The sequence below is a fragment of the Pollachius pollachius genome (genome assembly GCF_949987615.1).
Source record: "Pollachius pollachius genome assembly, chromosome: 9".
NCBI lineage: Eukaryota > Metazoa > Chordata > Actinopteri > Gadiformes > Gadidae > Pollachius > Pollachius pollachius.
Genome location: NC_136942.1, coordinates 1944694 through 1964693, shown reverse-complemented (window position 1 = coordinate 1964693; position 20000 = coordinate 1944694). Strand labels below are relative to the sequence as shown.

General features: G+C 46.5%; 2 protein-coding genes across 3 annotated transcripts in view; both read left to right on the top strand.

Annotated features, from left to right (window-relative positions):
- The window catches only part of LOC307080263 (tyrosine-protein phosphatase non-receptor type 5-like), a 19138-nt gene extending 14190 nt beyond the window's left edge, over positions 1-4948 (top strand). For both annotated transcript variants that reach the window (XM_079742906.1, XM_079742907.1), the window contains exons 12-14: positions 1472-1632; positions 1743-1856; positions 2683-4948. In XM_079742906.1, the coding sequence (XP_079599032.1) occupies positions 1472-1632; positions 1743-1856; positions 2683-2776 (369 nt within the window). In that variant the 3' untranslated portion in view covers positions 2777-4948. The remainder of the gene's footprint in view (positions 1-1471; positions 1633-1742; positions 1857-2682) is intronic.
- Positions 4949-12440: 7492 nt separating this feature from the next.
- Positions 12441-20000, top strand: part of dusp8a (dual specificity phosphatase 8a) — a 32783-nt gene continuing 25223 nt past the window's right edge. Inside the window, exon 1 of the mRNA XM_079742761.1 lies at positions 12441-12748. Within this exon, the coding sequence (XP_079598887.1) occupies positions 12509-12748 (240 nt within the window). The 5' untranslated portion in view covers positions 12441-12508. The remainder of the gene's footprint in view (positions 12749-20000) is intronic.

Below are 20000 nucleotides of genomic sequence, written 5' to 3'. Positions count from 1 at the left end.
GGATCCTGACTGATCAGAATAGTGTCTGCCTTTCTAAAGATCTGCTCGTTATCAAAGGTACAAGCTGGGCCCGAATCCAATCACCAATGTCGCTTGCCACCTCACTCAGCCTTCCATGTCTGCTCTTGTTGGCTCCAGTGATGCTCCATAACCAAGCAACATAACAAAAAATCTAAACTCCATTCAGGGAAGCTTCTATAGAAAAGTACATTTAGACTCTATCTTTATTATTTATAAAGATAGAACAACTAGGACACAAACAGTATAATAAGCAACAGCGCTTCAGTAATGATTAAAAAAACATACATGAACCCTTACACCATTTGTAAAGTGCGGTAGTGGGAGAAGATCATTTTGAATGCATCAGGGAAGAAAATGGCATATGGAATAAAATCCTTCTTGATAAAATTATTGATGACCTCCTTGTGAACCTTCAAAGCCAGCTCAGTCTACGATCAAGTGAAGTGGCCGAGAAACTTTAAACTCCTCCACAGTCGACAGGTTGGTCATTAATTATCACCCCTTTGGCTTAGCACTTTAGTAGAGACATTACAATATTGCATTTTCCTCAAGAGAAAATCCAATTTTCTGGACATATATTCGGTATGGGGTTCAAGGTTGATGAGAACGCTCCCCAGATGTTCGATAGCCGTCGTCCAACTCAATATCAACACCTTAAATAGAGCAGAGAACAAGACAAGGTGGCCTCTCTACTCAATCACTGGCCAATTTCGTTGGTTTCAGCCCCATCCTAGTGCAGGATACACTCAACACACCAAGATCAAAAGGATCGACCACTGGCCCATGCTTTTGCTCCTCCCCACTTCTTGAAAAATCTCACCATCGTCCGCAAATGTGTGACGTTGTACCTGCTGCAACAGTTGTGCAGCAACTCAATAGGAATTCAATCCAGCCAAGGGGATCACAATGAAGCTTATTGAGAAGGGTACGTTTATCTGTATCTTTGTGGCTGGATAGTGTCAAAAGTAAAGGAGAGGTCTGTGAACATTGGGCCTTGGACCTTGGCTCCCCAGATCCTCTGTCCCTCTGCCCAACCTCTACGTACATTGCATGTAGATCTACATCTGGATCCACTTGCATTAAAACCACATTTAATGTGTTGGGGGGTCTGGGACAATTGCATCCATTGCCAGAGCGCGGGGTCCATCTGTAGCTGAGGACTGTGAATTCAGACTCAATGAAAGACACTACAGAGCTTTGTGGATTCCCTGCATGTACCAGGGTAGGGGTAGTACGCTGAACCAGTGAAGATACGTCTACAACCCGTGCCCTGGTAGATAGAAGAGCAGACCCATAATTAGTTTTTTGAGCGACACCTGTGTTGATCCTACAACGAGGCCTCAGAGGAAAGGGTCCATCATGATCTAGAAACACACACACACACACACACACACACACACACGGCACAGAAAACTTTGTGTCCCGTGTTTCCACCTGTCTTCCTCCCTAGCGCGGGGAAGAGGAGCGCAGTCTGCGGCAGTATTGGTACACCTCCTGGCCCGACCAGAAGACACCAGATAAAGCTCCGCCCCTTCTCGAGCTGGTGCAGGAAGTGGAAATGGCCAGGGAGGATGCCCCCGCCACCAGCGGTCCCGTCATCGTCCACTGCAGGTGAAACTCAACAGCTTAAAAGTCGGCGTATATATATGGCCGTCAGAAAATGGAACGACAAATGAAAACCATCGTACATACCGTTCACTTCCTGACATTTCTCTGTGCAGCGCTGGGATTGGTCGAACCGGATGTTTCATTGCCACCTCCATCCTCTGTAAGCAGCTGAGGACAGAGGGGGTGTTGGACATCTTGAAAACCACGTGCCAGTTGCGACTGGACAGGTAAGTTCCCCGCACCCCAGACTCAGGATGATCAACAGGTCAAACAGGAAATCCCTGTCTTGGCACTGTGGAGTTTTATTGGAAACTAGAGTGCTGCTCAATCCACAGCGTGCTTAGAGGAATGGAGCGCTGTTTAGGGCCAAGGCGACGTGCACCAAGCATGTCAGTCGCTGACACTGTTACCTTAACCACTAAGGGGGATACCTTTAACAGTATATCAACCTACACCACTGATCAATTTCTGAGTGGACCGCTAAAGATGTTGCCTCTTTAGCTTCAACTTTAGAACTGAGAACCACTGCAGTCAAACCTCATTTATGAAGCTGGGCTGCTCCTGTGTACCTGTTCCCTGACGAGGTGACCAGGAGAAAAACCCATAAGAAAAGGAAAATGGAGTTAATATCCACTTTGAGGGTAAAGGTGCAGCTATAATTCTGCACTTTAAGCTGACAATGACCGGGTCAGGGGGGGTCAGGTATCACTCATCTGAAAGAGTTGCTTTGAGGTTTGAGGTTTTTGAGGTAGTTCTTGGCTTTAATAACAGCTTATCTGTTTAAGGGTGTTAAACCGGGTGTCATGAAGGCCAGTGCTGCTTAATTAGCCTACTTTTTATTTTAGGTATTCAGAAAAAAACACTGTGTGTGTGTGTGTGTGTGTGTGTGTGTGTGTGTGTGTGTGTGTGCATGCGCGTGTGTGTGTGTGTGTGTGTGTCTCTGTGTGTGTGTGTGTGTGTGTCTCTGTGTGTGTGTGTGTGCGTGTGCGTGCGTGCGCGTGTGTGTGTGTGTCTCTGTCTGTGTGTGTGTGTGTGTGTGTGTGTCCACCCCAGGGGGGGGATGATCCAGACTTGTGAGCAGTACCAGTTCGTGCACCACGTCCTGAGCCTGTTCGAGAAGCAGCTGTCCCACCCTGCGGAGGAGTAGACGGAGCGGACCCCCTGAGACACATCACTGTACACCTGGATCACCGCCGACGCCCCCCCCAAACACACACACACACACACACACACACACCCCACCACCCGGCCACAGAGCTGCACCGCTCCAAGGTTCAGAAAGACCAGAAGAAGAAAAGCCTTGCTGTGTTTTCTTTTTGTTTGAGTTGCTCCACCTGTGATGCGTGTTCTGAGCCGGCTTCTGTCCGCTCATTGATTCATGTTCTTCTCTGGGTGGTGCCCGTGAGCCCCGTTCAGTAGACCGGGGGGAGGGAGGGGGGCGCGCTTTCTGAACCCGGGAGGTCCGACTCTGCCCCCTTTAACGCGTCGAACCGGCCGACCGTTCAGGAGGGATTAGAGTTGTCGTCGTACTGAATATCCAAAAATCTCCATCACCTTCTTAACGTTGACGCTATACACACAAAACATTTCAAACACATGCTCATTTGACTCCTTTTGTCTGCACAAGTTTGTCCAGAAAAATGTCACCGACCAGCAAATGCTTTCTCTTTCCAAACGACGATAAAAATGGTCTTCATTTTAATGTAGAAAATATATATATAAAAAAACCACATAAAAAATGAACAAAAAAAACAACAACCCAGATGCATTTGAGAGCCATCTCATCTTCAGGTTGCATGGTGCTAAGTATTCATTTTTTAAAGCATGTAAACGTAACCAAACTACAAGGAATGTATTAACAATTAGGTAATTCAATGATTAAATAACAAACAAATTCTAGGCATTCTTCTGAACAGTCTAAAGCATTACAGTATTACCATGTTGTCATATATCTATAAATATCTATATAAATCTATATATAGATCTATATATAGATCTATATATCAAAATATTTATTTAGAGAAAGCGAGAGAGAGAGGGGACGAAAGAAAGAAAGAGCGCGAGAGAGAGAGACAGATAGAGAGCGACAGAGACAGAGAGTGAGAGAGAGCGACCTTGAACCTTCCCATGACTGTCTCTCTGACTCTCTGTGAATCCATGACATCACTCTTTCCAGCAGTAGCCTGAACACCTTCATGCGTGCAGTGAGACGTCCATGGTAGTTGTATAGATAGGGCCAGGCCTGATCCATATGAAGCACAATAGATCAACTTAAGGTTGTCTCTCGGATGTTCCGCTGTGATACGGTCTTTTCTTTCTGTATCGTGTTTTGACTGTGTTGAGTTTTAATGGTTTGCATGTATCGTATGGGACTACATAAGGTCCACAATCAAAGCGACGTGATTGGTTGTCCGGCTTTTCGTTGTGTAAAGGGTTTTAGCCTATTATATTGCTTGTTCTCTGCCAATGCTTTTGATACTGCTTGCTTTTGTGAAACCAACCAGAGATATTTTTAGAACATTTTGATACAACCCTTTCAAGTAGAGGCCTTGTGTATATTTATGTTTATACCATGATGGAATGTAGCTCATACTGTTGGTCCAATCATTGGTTTAAATCGCAGGATTTCAAAATAGAAACATGTGACAGTTACCTAAATTATGTTTCAACATGAGGGAAAAAAATCTTTAGGTTGAGTCTTCAGTATTGGAAATGAATACCTTAAGGCTGTGCTTTGATATGCTTTGCTTTCTGTGTTTGTTATTACCTTTTTTTCTTGAACTATTTTTACCTCAGACTTGGTAGACAGTCATAAAAACCCTCCCATTGACACACACACACAGACAATCACACACACACACACACACACGCACACACACACATGCACACGCACAAACACACCCTTCCATTCGTTATCAAAAGCCGCTTTCTTTCGGTTAACAACATGAGAAACAATTGTGAAATGTAAGGCAGCTAAACAGTGACAAAAAGGCTCATGTGTAATAAGAGACTACATTTAAACATCTTTGTATGGAGTGAATACATTAGGGCCGGTGTAATGTGCGTTATCAACAGGTAGTTCTAAAACCTTTGTGAAATTGGCCCATGAATTCAACAATGTAACTGGACATGTAGAAAACCAAACTGCCACAATTTCCCATGACAATAGAGACTGGGATTTCAAAGATAGCAAGGTCACACAACACACCAAACTCTGATAATGCCCAGTGTGCTTGGCCCGGACGCTTTACTTTGAAGGGGACTTTCTGTGTTGGAACGGCACTGTTGTGAATACGGACAACACAATAGCTAGACATACAGACATACAGGCAACCAGCAGTAAACCCTAGCCCCCCCCACTGCTACACTAGTGCTTTAAGTTGTGAGTTTTTGCATCCAAATAAAAGTAGATTTTCATGATTGTGTGTATTTCATTTGTTTTTATTTTTGGAGGAGTATTCATGCCAGGATGCACACTATGATGACATGCTACACAAAGACCTCCTCTACCTGTTTATGATACTGGTGAAACTATTATATATATGTATAGAAATTATATCATATTACATAATATATGGCCCTAAATATATATTTGAAAATAAATCCCAAATCATTTCGCAATGGTCGATTCACACCGCTAGATGGCAATATATACAGAGCAATGGTTTACTTTTCCATAGCCTTTGCATTCAATAAAACAGAAATTAAAATAATGTACATTTAAAGGTTCGTTTTACAAATTAAACTAATTTTAAGTGAGATTATGCATTTTTTTTTAACTAATTGTCTTATTTTAATGTTGTGCATTGGGGAGAAGGCTATTATAATGCATTCCATATTTTTGTAATACTTCAAAATGTCACTATTTGCGCGTTGCAAGAGATAATCGTAGTCCATCCATTATAAATTATAACCGTTATTGGACCCTAAAATGTGTTCAAATACCATTTACCACTAAGATAATGAGGGGCAAGTATGCATTTTGCTTTGACTTTTGAACGACCTTGTGTCCTTTTTTTCCATGACATTCTCCGGAAACAGCCGTGAGTTTGTGTCTTCATCTTGTCTCCTGCAGCGGTTCGCAGCTGCGTGATGTCGGGGTAGCCCGCCGCCTGCACGCGAGGAGATCACGAGGAGTCATTGCACACGTCTCCTTTAAAAGCCAGTCTGTCCTTTTAATCTACGGATCACAAGACTGACGTCAACTAACCCCTGAGCCATCGGCCCTGATTGGCTGAAAATGACGTCAACCTGTTTTTTTGTTTCACCCGCTGAACCATGACCTCATCCTTAGTTCATGTAAGTGCTAAAGTGCACCTTCTGAGTTGCCGCGATTTGCTAATACCTAAATGCTAATCCACCCCGCCCCCTGTCATCTGAACTGTCGTTTTTTTTTCTTTCTGCTGAGCAATATCTTTGAATGATTGTTTTTATTCTAAAGCTGTCACTTCTCGAGCGGCGACGGTGACAGCTGTACGGCAGGCTACCCTTGCCCTCGACCCCCATGACAAGTAAACACTGACCCCCCCCTTTAGCACTTGAATGCAGAAAAATGTCGCCCGGCTACCAACGCAAGGCTGTATGAAAGCCCGTGGACGGAGAGGTAAGTTTATACATAATGTATGAGCGGTTTCTAACAGTTTGCCTGAAACCAAGTGCATTGCATGAATTTTCTCATGAACGCAGCTAACGTCGGCTAGCCGCGCTGGCTCTCTGAGCGCCCCGGTCGCGCGCGGCGCGCTTGCGTCCCCCTGCCGCTAGTCTGCCCATGCGCGTTCTGTCATGCACCCGCTTTATACAGGGGAATAAACGTCAAACAAGGAATTACCGATGTTTTCATAACAGCTTTTCCAATTGGTTTATGTGAACCTCGTTTCAAGGTGGGTTATATTCATTTAATATTTCTTCTTCTTCTTCCATGCTGCCCGGATCGTAGTTTTTATTCATAGGAGCCTTCCTTTTTTGCATGCTGATCTACACGTCACAACAACTGAACATTAAATCTAGCGCATTGTAGACAAGCTCCGCATCTCACACACACACTGTCGCGAATAGAGAACATTGCGTCTAGTTACTATATTACTCTGGTCATTAAATGATGGAAAGTAAAATAGTCGAGCGTTGCCCGTGTTCTATTCTTATTCATAATCTAGGTCGGTTTATTATAGTGCGGTACGGCGCTCAACCCGTGTCTTATTTCTGCCTGGCACAAGGTAATGTTATTGTGGAGGCAGACTATAATACCCCATCACAAGTGTATCGCCCCCTTCATTGTTATTATATCACCAGTATTGGTTCATGCATCTCATATGCAGTGATTCCAATCTATTCTTCTCTGAAATCGTTGTTGTATTTGTTTGATATGTCTATGTACTACATTAGCTAAAGCTTTATTTAACATGTTAACCAAATCGCACCATTCTGTTGTTATGATGAGTGAGCCGGTGATCATTATGGTTATTGACTCATCTTTGAGGTTTCCATTCACAATAACATATAGGCCTACAGGATGTGCACTATTTGTGTCGCAAGGGCATTCCTACACTGCTAATAGTGTATTGAAATCGCAAACCATAAACACTGTTTTCATCTATGAACAAATTGATGCAAATTTAACGACATGTCCAGATATAATTGGATTTGACGTCATGCGAGGAGATTTATGCCTGTTGTATTCCACATAAGGACTTGGGCCACAGTTTAATGAATCTTGCTATAAATCAGGAACTGACATCAAAGGAAGTTTGCAATGTTCCTTCATCTGTTTTGCATTTGACCTCTCGGCGTTATCGCTGTGCACATACCCGACCAGAGATGCTTACTGTATCAACAGAATACTGCTGGGGTGAAGGACTCCTAGCTCCATAAATTCCAGGATTAATCCCCATGCCTTTACCGTAAGCCTTATCAAGCAAGATGCTGATCAGAGGCAGGTCATAAAGGAGCAGGTAGGACTCTGCTCCTGCTCCTTATTCACTGTCTAACCCCTACCTGCTCCTTATGACCTGTCTCTGTATTCACTGTCTAACCCCTACCTGCTCCTTAATCACCTGTCTCTGTATTCACTGTCTAACCCCTACCTGCTCCTTAATCACCTGTCTCTGTATTCACTGTCTAACCCCTACCTGCTCCTTAATGACCTGTCTCTGTATTCACTGTCTAACCCCTACCTGCTCCTTATGACCTGTCTCTGTATTCACTGTCTAACCCCTACCTGCTCCTTATGACCTGTCTCTGTATTCACTGTCTAACCCCTTACTGTTATTTAATTACCTGTTTTTGTATTAATTGATGGACAGACTGACAGAAATACACACAAACATACACACACAGCAGGTAGGGGTTAATAAAAACAGAGACGGGTCAGTAAGGAGCAGGTAGGGGTTAGACAGTGACCACAGAGACAGGTAATTTGGGAGCAGGTTGGGGTTGGATAGTGTTTACAAAAATGGGTCCTTTAGGAGCAGGTAGGGGTTAGACTGTTTATGCAGAGACAGGTCATTAAGGAGCAGGTTGGGGACCTTTTGTAAATGACAGTGATGATGGGCAATCTGATTGGCAAGAATAGCTTTGAGGAGAGTAATTATTGTACAACTAGTACACTGTTCACAGTGTTATTGGTTTCCCTAGGGCTTGGCTGGGTGACGTTATGCATTGGGTTAATGAATAATGTGGAATAATGTCTGTCTCTCTCTCTCTCTCTCTCGCTCGCCCCCTCTCGCTCTCGCTCTCTTTCTCTCCCTCTCGCTCCGCTGTATGATATGGCACCAGTGGCCAGGCCACCCTCCTCAGCTGCGGCTTTGATATAAATGCTGTGTCTCTCGGTGTCAGATACAGTTGCTTCCTCCACGCTGTCTCGTTGATGTATTGGAAGCAACTAGGAGTACTGGCTTTTCTCCCTCCCTGCTTGGCCCTTTGTTGTGGGGCTGGGACGGTTAAGCCTGTTCGGCATGCAGATGATGAGTTACACTTTTGAATGAATACTGTGTGACAGGCCCGTGGGCTATTTGCAGACATGCCCCTGTTACCGCGTCTTCTTTCTTCTCCTGCCTTTTGAATTGAGTGTTTGATTGGCCTTTTATCAAAAAATAGCAGTAATCTGGCAGAGCTCATTTCCGAATTATTGTTAAATTGAATGTATTGGAGCGTACATGGAGCGAGACACAGCGATCTAGTGCAACAGTTCAAGGCGTTCATGCTTTATTTCTTTTGCTAGCTGTGTTGGGAGTGTGTGTTTGTGGGGGGGGGGGGCAGTTGGGCTGTGCTTTAGCCTGAAGGACTAGCTCGGCAGACTGTGAGAGTGGTTATATAAAGTGATGCTAATAGGCTTCTCCTCTGCTGTCATATTTAGGCTAATCTCGTGCTTCTTGTTGGGCTTAATGATCACTGTTTTGGGGCACTCCTCCAGTGTAATAATGTCCAACAAGAACCAGCCCCCCCCCCCCCCCCCCCCCACACACACACACACACACACACACACACACACACACACACACACACACACACACACACACACACACACACACACACACACACACACACACACACACACACACACACACACCACTTCTCTCAGCCTGGCTGTTTCTATGGCAACTGCAAAATCTGCTCAAGTCTGCATACTCTCTTTCCCTTGCACTCGCTGTTTGTCAGATCCAAGAGGGCTGTTTGTTTGTTTGTTTGTTTGTTTGTTTGCGTGCGGGGTCTAAGATGGAGGAGGGGAGCCAGGTTATTCCTCTGGTCGAACTGAAGGCTGCCGGAGAAAGGATGCTATAGAGGCTGGGCTCCTTGCGCTCCATCTCTCTCTCTCTCTCTCTCTCTCTCTCTCTCTCTCTCTCTCTCTCTGGTTGTTATTCTCTGTTGTCTCTCCCCATCAATCACCCCCTCCTCCATCCCTCCCTTTTCTTCCATCCGTTTGTCCCTTATTTGGCCGTGCAGAGGTCCACATCGTTCAGTCCGTTGCACGCTGAAGAACAGTGTGTCGTCTCCCAGTTCGCCTGTTCCTTTGTGAAAGTCAGATTGTTTCCTTAATACGTACATTTTAAGGAAATATGTGTAATATATAAGTAGCTATTTCTGATACTTTCCATCCAAAATTAGGTTTATTGAAGTGTGACAGCCAGATTTCTGTTATGGCTATTATGAGAGAGAGAGAGAGAGAGAGAGAGAGAGAGAGAGAGAGAGAGAGAGAGAGAGAGAGAGAGAGAGAGAGAGAGAGAGAGAGAGAGAGAGAGAGAGAGAGAGAGAGAGAGAGAGAGAGAGAGAGAGAGAGAGAGAGAGAGAGAGAGAGAGAGAGAGAGAGAGAGAGAGAGAGAGAGAGAGATTTAAACATGGCTGTAGAGGCATGGAGTCACACCTAGGTGCTGAGCCAAGAGAGGGAGAGAGAGGGACAGCGAGTGAGAGAGATGCTGGCGTCCACATGCAGAGTCATGTGTCGGGCTGGGTAGTGGAGGGGAGAGCCATGCAGCGCTAGCCGGTTCGCGAGCCCAGCTGACGTACTCCTCAGGGCTCCTGGTCCTCCAGGTAAGGCAGGAATTACCCATGCTGGCGGATGTCATTGAAGCTGTGCGGAGATGAGCTGCTGCAGGGGCGTTCAGAGGCATTCAGATTCAGGGGGCATGAGGGCAGTGTGTCCATGAGGTTGGCAGGAGAGAGAGATGGATGATCTTATGTCTGTGTGTACGACGCTGCACAACACGGTGTTGAGCCTTGGCTGAAGCGACACTTTATGACACAGCATTCGGTGGCAGATTCAGCGGTGCCATGGCCATATCTGCTCTGGTTTTGGTTAACTGTGAGACGTATCTTGAAAGCCGGACAGAGCGTGGTGTGAATTTGTTGATGCTTCAATATTTAACCTGAGATGGTTAATCCGTTCGGATTTCATAACTATTTCCTGTTTATGCACTTGCAGCTGTACTGCAGTTCCCTGTGTGTGTGTGTGTGTGTGTGTGTGTGTGTGTGTGTGTGTGTGTGTGTGTGTGTGTGTGTGTGTGTGTGTGTGTGTGTGTGTGTGTGTGTGTGTGTGTGTGTGTGTGTGTGTGTGTTCTCAGACTAGTTTCCCCTGCGGTGTTTCTGTGTTCGGGAGGGTTGCCAGGCACCAGCCTCACATCCCTGTGAAGTGCCTGGTTCATGTAGACCCTACGGTCGGGGAGTTGAGTGGTTTGGCTAAATCGTTTATCGTTTATTGTATTTATAGTTATTGTCAAAAAAAAAAACAGAAATAATTTCATTTAAGTTATAAAATGTTATCAATATTACAAAAGCAAATATGAAAAATAAACAATAACATAATACTCAGGCTTTGGAACAGTGGTTGTGTTGGTGTTTGTTTTGTGTCAGGCTGTCACCCCTTTACTCTCCCTTTCTGTCTAAAAGTTTAGCGCTCCATTTAGACTCCAGTAGCTTTAATATTTGATGTCTCCTCGTGCCTGGGACTGAATAAAACAACAACTACGGGCGTTATTCTCTGACCTCCTCATTGGGGCTTTGACTCCCAGGGAGCGTGATAAAGCTTTGTGTGTATTAGAAGTTGGATTTGTTCATTCATAGCACTGGAGGAGAATCTCTGGGGCAACTCTTGTTGTGGTAATTGACTATGTAGACAGAAAATACATTGTTAGACTTTGAATAAACCGTCAATATATAATTAATAATATATGAATGATCAAACGAGACCTGTTTCTTTTTTAAACTTTTTGGATGATAACTTTAAGCAATCATGGCGGATTTAGAACGCCACACTGATTGAGCATGTTCTGTGGAGAAACGACCAGCCAGCTATATTTTCTCATTATTTTCTCAATATGCACTGAAATGTCTTTGCATTATTATCGAGTATCTAACAATCATTTGTTTCTTTGCCTTTCTTAGGAAAACGTGTGTGTGTGCGTGCGTGCGTGCGTGCGTGCGTGCGTGCGTGCGTGCGTGCGTGCGTGCTCTTGAACGGTTGCTGAGAATAGAGCAGATGCGCACAAGTGATAGAGATAGCTGGAAGTCATTTATCAAGTTTGCGATCAGGCTATCCCTCGTCTTCCCACTCTTTGTGACACACGCAGGCATCCATCGGATGCCACAAGAGCCACGAGTTGTGTCCAGACCTGCTCCTGAATACCCCGTCTTAATTTAGCTTACACCCTCAGTTTCCTGTTTCATGTGCACAACAGAGCCCGCATCAAACCACACACACACACACGTACACACACACACACGCGCATGTGCGCAGTCACCAGCACACGTGCGCAATGCCAACACAAATGCCATTTCTATTGTTAAGCCAGTGTTGTGTGTGTGGTGCTTTGGTTACGTGTGATATTTCCTTCTGATGGTAAGACAGATTAGTAGTAAGCCCTTGGGGTGATTCAGTTGGCTTCTGAAGTCCGGGAATAACTTTTTCTTTTAATAGGTCTGTTTAGAATAGGAGTTATATTTACACACAAAGTGATCAGAGTCAGAGGGATCTAGTGAAAGTGGCGGATATGTAGAGAAGCCACTGGATGCACTTGACTGTGGTGCGTCTGAAGTTGAACGTGAATCCCGTCGTGGTCCTGTCGGCACAAACGACAGAGACTCTGTCCTTTGTGCCGGTGTGTGTTCACCCTCTAACAAAAGCCCACGACTAACTTAGATTAATAACAAAAGTAGAATAATGATTTAAAAATATCTCAATTCCTTTGTGTTGCAGGCATCATGGACCTCCTGAAGAAATCGGCTCCGATGGCCGTCTTCGTCCGCTGACCCCCTTCCTCCTCCTCCTCCTCCTCCTCCTCCTCCTCCTCCAGCATCCCCCCTCCACCCCCTTCGCCCGCCGTCCCTCCTCCATTCTGCACCGCGGTGCGCACCGCACGCACCCAGACGCAACCCCCCACCCCGAGACTCGATGGCTGGGGAGAAAGGGCAGAGTAAGCAGCGCAGCGCCATGGACATCAAGCGGCTGGCGGGGCTGATCCAGCGAGGCTCGGGCCGCCTGCTGGTCATCGACAGCAGGACCTTCTCAGAGTACAACGCCTGGCACGTGCAGGGGGCGCTGAACGTCTGCTGCTCCAAGCTGGTGAAGAGGCGGCTGCAGCAGGACAAGGTGTCCGTCACTGAGCTGCTCCAGCCCAACGGGAAGGGGAAGGTGAGTGCCCCGCTGACCGGTCTCCGGAGGGAGGGAGGGAGGGAGGGAGGGTTTAAGGTCGCTGGGAGGAAGGGGGAGGTGAGTGTCCTTCCGGAGGGAGGGAGGGAGGGAGGGAGGGATTCATTCCTCGGACGCCAGACCGCCGAGTTGAAAGTCGAAGATCTCCCGGCTTTCTTGCGGCATTTCTCGGAGGCACGCCCCCTTTTTTGTCTTCAACTTTCGGAACTCTGAGAGTAGACCGAGAGCAGTGATGACGCTCTCAACCAAATGGCTGTGCCCCTGAAGAGATTTATTTTCTGTGTATTTGTACCACGTTGGTCATTTTAATGTCTTGCTCTTGCTCTTACACGCTTGATTACATTGCTACTTTATTCCGGTCACCAATGTATACATTGCAGGGTCTTGCTGTGCGTGCAACACAATGTAAAGTTGTGTTGTTTGTATTCGAGCTGGTTCTCTAAAGAGGCCAATTTCATGACACAATCACAAAGTCGAACGGGAACGCTGTGAATGCTCCGAGACCGTAAATGACAAAAAGTGCAACTCGGAAGGCTGGCGACCGAGGATTCAGGAACACACCATAAGGTCGCAGGAAAGAAGGGAGGGAGGGAGGGAGGGAGAAAAGAAGGGGGTGGGAGATAATGTAGTGGATGCCACTCCCAACCGAAAGGGACTTTCAGTTTCAAAGGGAGTTTGATCCCTTTGAAACACTTTACCCGCCGCTCTCCTCAACGACAACTGAATGCACTGTAGGTATGAAAGTATAAAATATAACCAAAATTATGAAAATAAATAAAAAGTACAAAGCAACGGTGTTACCGGGAGCTGTGGGAGAGAATCCGAGACTATTAGCTGAGCTGCTATAAAGGTTAATTTAGTTCACATGCCATAGTTTGCATGCCATAGTTTGCATGGCGGGTCGGAACTCCATGCACAATGTGCCAGGGCGGCAGGGGTACAGCCGGGGCTCAGCTCGGCCTTGAGTGCCTGGAAGGGTTTCCTTGGACGCTTCGCAACATCATTTTATGGGTGAACTGATATCAGTTCCAGGACTCCAGGCGTCTAATGAAACAGCGTACAGATCGGATCTCGTTCCTCTTCTGCAGAGGTTACCGTGATTTGCTTACTGCTAAGTGACTTGCTGCCATTAGAAGTAGGTGTCTTATCTTCTTAATCTCATTGTAGTAAATGTAGTGGATCTCTCACGTCGACGATGTATTCTTTATCAGTGGATTTCTTTAAATAAAGAAAAACGCAAAACCCTGTCTCCTTAATGCAACTCATGAAAAAGCACCCCATGATGCATTCTATACAGCTGCTACATCTTAAAGTATCTTAGGTGTTTCCTAAACAGTTTTTATTTTACATCACTGACAAATCAGCATTGTCTGCATGCGTTTCTGCATGGGCAGTAAACTGCAGCACCGCATAAAACCCTGTATTAACCATCCTGGAGAATATCCTGGTAGAGGATTCCTTACATTCTGCCCGACGAACACAAACCAAAAATGAATATGCTCTGGTTAAAGGCTACAATATAGCATCAGCATACAGTAATGTCTGCAGAGAAGAGAAACATGTAAACAGAGTAAGCATCCAACAGGGTTTAAACTTGATTGCTACCTGTGATTCAATAGGATTCTGTGTGAAACCAATTAGGTTTGATTCAAAATAGATTCAAATCAACGTGCCTCAGTGTCTGTTGGCTTGTTTGATAACAACCCACAACCTTTGTCACTAACATTGAAAAGTTATCGCATGCAGAAAGCCTTCCACATAAGCTTCCTCCACGCAGCCAGAGTGTTATTTTGGTAAGCGGGGTGTAGACGTCCGTATATCAACCCGTTATTGATTTGCTGACAACATTACGAAGATGATGAAATGAGGGGATGATCTCGGTGATCGTAATAATCAAAATGCCGGCGTGCGCCCCCCTGGGCTACTGCGATCTGCCCTGGGGCAGCAGTATCAGCTGGCGCTATATCGGTCCTGCAGGCCTACTGTAGCTTTATCGCTTATCAGCGACCATGAAACGGGATCCTGTCGTTTTCCGTGACTTCTGCTCTGAATGCGAGGGCCTATTTTCCGTGGTCGGGACACCAGTGGCATGTTAACTCCTGTATTTTTAGTCGCTGTGTGAAACTTAAATGCACTCCGTGGGGGTGAGGGGGGGGCGGGGTCCAAGAACACACAAGCCGCCATGGGTGTGTTTGTGTGCACAGGCGTGCAGCTACAGAATGTCCCTATGGAGGTTCAATGGTGTACTTACTTCTGTGTTCGTATGCGAGTGTGTCTTTGCGCTTTCATCAAATGTGTGTGTGTTCACTTGCAGCTGTACTGCAGTTCCCTTTAGTGTGTGTGTGTGTGTGTGAATGTATTTGTGTGTGCGGTGTTTCGTTGAAGAAGAATATGGAAAAAGGCTTGCAAACATCCTCTTCCCAGAATGTTGTTGTTATTTTGAGGTATACTTCCTCTACCGTTAGCCCGTACTGACACAATGATCCCACTGTGCTAATACGCTCCGAGTACTGCCAGCGAGGGCAATACGCTTCTATTGTGGTGAGCTGCAGGGTGTGAATGGTGACTCATGGGGGAAGATTGTTTCGGCACTTCCTGCCTGGCACCGGTAGAAGGAAGCTGCTGTCCCATCTGTTGTTTGCTCTTTTTGGGGATTTATTTATTTTGTTTCTTAATTTTTCTCATAGATGAACCTTGTCCCCAGCTGCCATTGTCTTCAAGATGCTAATGGTGTACGGAATATGGATATAGCCTATTGATTATCCACACGCTGTTTAACTGATGCCTACCTGCTAAAGTTGTGCTGCCTATTACTCTGTAGAGTACTGTAATACCGACTTGTACTACGGTAATATTGTGTTGTATCTGATGTTCATGTAAACAGATCAAACAGATACTTCAGTCTTGATTGGTTAATTGTAAAAGTAAAGTGAAGTTCCCTGACACCTCGTGGCTGCAGATCAACCAGGAGGCTGTTATCTGGGAAAGACCCTCAGGATCGACACTTTCAACATTCTAACTTCTACTTCCCCTCCCAACTTGTAAAAGAGAAACGAAGGTCCCCACGACATTAGATCACGTCAGCCTCCACAGAGTCTCTCTCGTCAGCCGACCCTCACATGGAGCATCAGCTGGATCCGCGTGTACGGTCCTCTCAATGAAACGGGAGCTGGGATGCTCGGCACCGAATGTACTGGTCTTGTCTGGGTTACGGACACACGGAGATGCCTTAGCAGTTGGCGCCAGAGTTCAGCTGAGGAGAAGGCGGAAGCAAACGATCAAAAGGAATGTTGATGTGCAGGCGGTACACCCTGCAACTTTCTCCTGTGCTGCTTATCCCTCCGACCTGCTCGTCTCTATTCTCTCTTCCCTCCACCTGTCTCTGTGCTGATCTCTCCCCACACACACACACACACACACACACACACACACACACACACACACACACACACACACACACACACACACACACACACACACACACACACACTGCCCTGGTCTTTTCCTGTTTAACCTTGGTCCAACGGTTGGCTTGTTGTCATGACCCCTTCCTCCCCCCCACCCCCCCAGCCGAGAGGATAATGCTGGCGATTAATGCGCGGCTGGATGAAGCTGGAACTAGCCGGGGCGACCAGGGGAGGAGTGTACGGCCCCAGGAGTCCTTTTGTCATTGGCTGAGCATGACATCATCCTCTTTGTGTGGCCACTGTTAGGCCGCGGGCTGGGCACGTGCAGACCGGCTGTGTGGTGTTAAAGCTCCGGCCCCCCGCTAACCACCCAGCCCCCCATCCCCTCATTGAGCCCATTGAGGGCGCACACACACACACACACACACACACACACACACACACACACACACACACACACACACACACACACACACACACACACACACACACACACACACACACACACACACACACGCGCGCGAGCCGAGAGCTCTGGGCATCTCCCGCGGCGTCCTGGGACAGACGAGCCGGCAGAGGACATCATTGTTGCTCTTTGTGTGGAGGCTGAATGTGGGAAGAGAGAGGAGAGGAGTATTCATGGGTGGGCTGCTCCCCGCCCCCCCTTCCCGACACCCGCATTCAACTCCAACAGCCTGCCCCCCTCCTCCTCCTCCTCCTCCTCCTCCTCGTCCTGCTCCTGCAGTCGTCCTCCTTGCTTCACGCCAGCCCCTCGCCACACTCGATTGGCTCCAGTGTGCACCAAGACCCCGGCGGCCGGACGCCTTCCCCATCGCCCGCTGTGACACAACCCATCTCGTCAATGCAACCTCCCCCCCCCACGTTTACAGGACGCTCTCCATACAGTGATGTAATGTAGGTCAGGGATGGATGGATTGGGGGAGGCAGAGCAGGGGGGGGGGGGTGACATTAACAGTTTTCTATCAGAATTCTTTTGGTCTGAGATCTGAAATCCTATTCATAAATCAGACCACATGTGTGACAGAACCGGACTTGACGGAACACATTTCCCGCTTTGTTTGACCCAGCAGGTGGTGGGGGACGTCACACACACACACACACACACACACACACACACACACACACACACACACACACACACACACACACACACACACACACACACACACACACACACACACACACACACACTGAAGACCTCTTGAGGAGCTGCTCTTCCACACCACTACACAGCGCAGTGCACAGTGGTGTAAGATACACTGTCAAGGCACGCCAATAGTTAAAAGCTTAAATAATAGAGCATTACACTTATAGACAGATGGGCTGGTATGGACAGGTATATATAATGCCTGTCTGCCAAATGGATGGGATACCACGGGCTGAACATGTTTGCTCCTGGAAAGATCCTTCTGATAGACCTTTTTAACTGTTGACAGGTGGATCAGTTAGGAACGCTCACGCTTCCGTCTCAGCTAGATGACTAGAGGGGGTGAGAGGAATGGAGATGGGGAGAGCGTGATATGGTGTTGAGCAATATCTGAGGATCTTGGATGGTTGCTTTCGGCCCTGGTTGTGACCTGTACTGGCTTTGAGACTTCAGCATTTAATCCATTTAGGGTGATCTTCACATTGTTCATCTTCATCATGCTAATGGATATTGCTGTTCATTACAAAAATGGTGAACCAGCAAAGTAGTGTGACTGGGAGAAGGGAAAGTGTGTGTGTGTGTGTGTGTGTGCATGTGTGTGTGTGTTTTTCTGTGTGTCTGTGTGTGTCTGTGCCGCTGTATGTGTGTAGGTTTGTCTGTGTGTCTCTGTGTGTATGTTTGTCTGTGTCTCTGTGTATGTTTTTCTGTGTGTGTGTGTGTGTTTGTCTGTGTGTCTGTGTCTCTGTATGTTTTTCTGTGTGTCTGTGTCTCTGTGTGTTTGTCTGTGTGTATGTGTGTGTCTGTGTGTGTGTGTGTGTGTGTCTGTGTCTCTGTATGTGTGTAGGTTTGTCTGTGTGTGGTCATTGTGTTGTGCTCAGACTACCATGGATTCCAGTGGCTAGTATGTGGTAGATAATACAGAATGTAGGACGGTGCGGTTTGTGTTGACAGGGGGTGCCTGCAGTGACTCCCTGTGTGGATTGTGTTCAGGGATTAACCAGAGAGCCAACGCAGGGTGTTTTTCCCTTTTTTCTCCACTCATTCATTCATTCATTTTATTCAGTTAAATTCTTGCTGGTGAGCCTTCACAAAGAGACAGTATCTGAAGGCTGTGGGTGGGTTTGGCGAGGTGACGTCACTGTGTGAACAGTTGTTTGTTGAAGGACTGAACAAGCGTCAGGGCCAACGTACAGTTACAGAACATGTTAGCAGGTAAACTGTTAATAACAACCTGGACGTTTGTCGCCTTGTCCCATGTTTTATAACAATCTTGTTGAGTGTGTGTGTGTGTGTGTGTGTGTGTATGTCTGTGTGTGTGTGTGTGTGTGTGTGTGTGTGTGTGTGTGTGTGTGTGTGTGTGTGTGTGTGTGTGTGTGTGTGTGTGTGTGTAGAAAGCAGTATGTGATGGCATGATGTAGACATTCTGTCTTGGACCTTTTTTTAAATTAATAACAGGCTATTACAACAGTTATGTGCCTGCTACCTACACATACATATTGCACACACATGTTTCTGCTTTCTTAATCTGTCCCTTGAGACGGGACGGGACTGGACGGGGGGGGGAGGGAGGGTGTACTGTATGTTCCAGCAAATATCTGGTACAATTTGGTTTTCTACATTACATTGATGTAAATAAGTAATGTAAGAAATATTGCCATCGCATATGATTTCTCAACGCTACATGGCCCAAGTGAGCCCATAGGGACTGAGTGAATTGAGTTCCTCACAGGGTGAGTGATTATATACGCTGGTGCTTGTTTACGTTTTGAAGGAAGTGTGTGGGCCTCAGACTTTCAGGTAGGAGAGGTGGTGCATCTCTGTGGGCTCAAAGATGTAGTTTCTGGCCTCACCTCCACCTTGATTAGAGGTATTGGGCTACCCCCTTCCTTCCCTTTCCTATGATGTTCTTCATTTCGTCCTCTCCGTCTTTCTTTCTTTCTCTGGATTATTTTTCTCATTTCCACCTCTCCTCCTTTCCTTTCCTCCATGTTATTTTCTAAGTGTTATTTGTGCATTAAAAATCCACCTGCACACATTGTCACTGCATTGTCTTTATCTTTGTCTTACACTTCACATTGCGCCTCATTCGACAATTGCGTATCCCTCTTTCTCTCCACCTCACATTTTTCCTCAGCCTTTAATTAGTTTCCTTTCCCACAACCCTCTCCTTCTTTCTATCTCTCTTTGTTCCCATTGTTTTACACCTTCTTCCTCTTTCTTCCTCTTTCTCACTCTTTCGCACTCTTTTGCACTCTCTCTCTCATGTCCTCTTCCTTCCTCCCAATCCCCCTCCGTTTATCCTCCTCTCCTCTCCTCCCTCCTTCCGTCCCTCCCTGGCCCTGTCCAGTGCTGGTTCGATGATGCAGTGATTCATAGCTGCAGTAGGCGTTCCCTCCCGGTCATGTGACCAAAGCCTGCCTGACAACATGGAGATCAACACAGCAGTGTGCAGTGTGCACAGCCTCATGGATGCGCACGGACTCACTTTCCAAGGCCATGCACAAGCACACGCACACGCACCACACTTGCACACGTACTTGCACGCGCACGTGATACACACGCACGCCCACGTAGACACAACACAGATCAACGATTCATGGGTAAATCATTTCTCATAGATGAAATTGATGATGCGTCAATCACTCAACATCGCTAAATG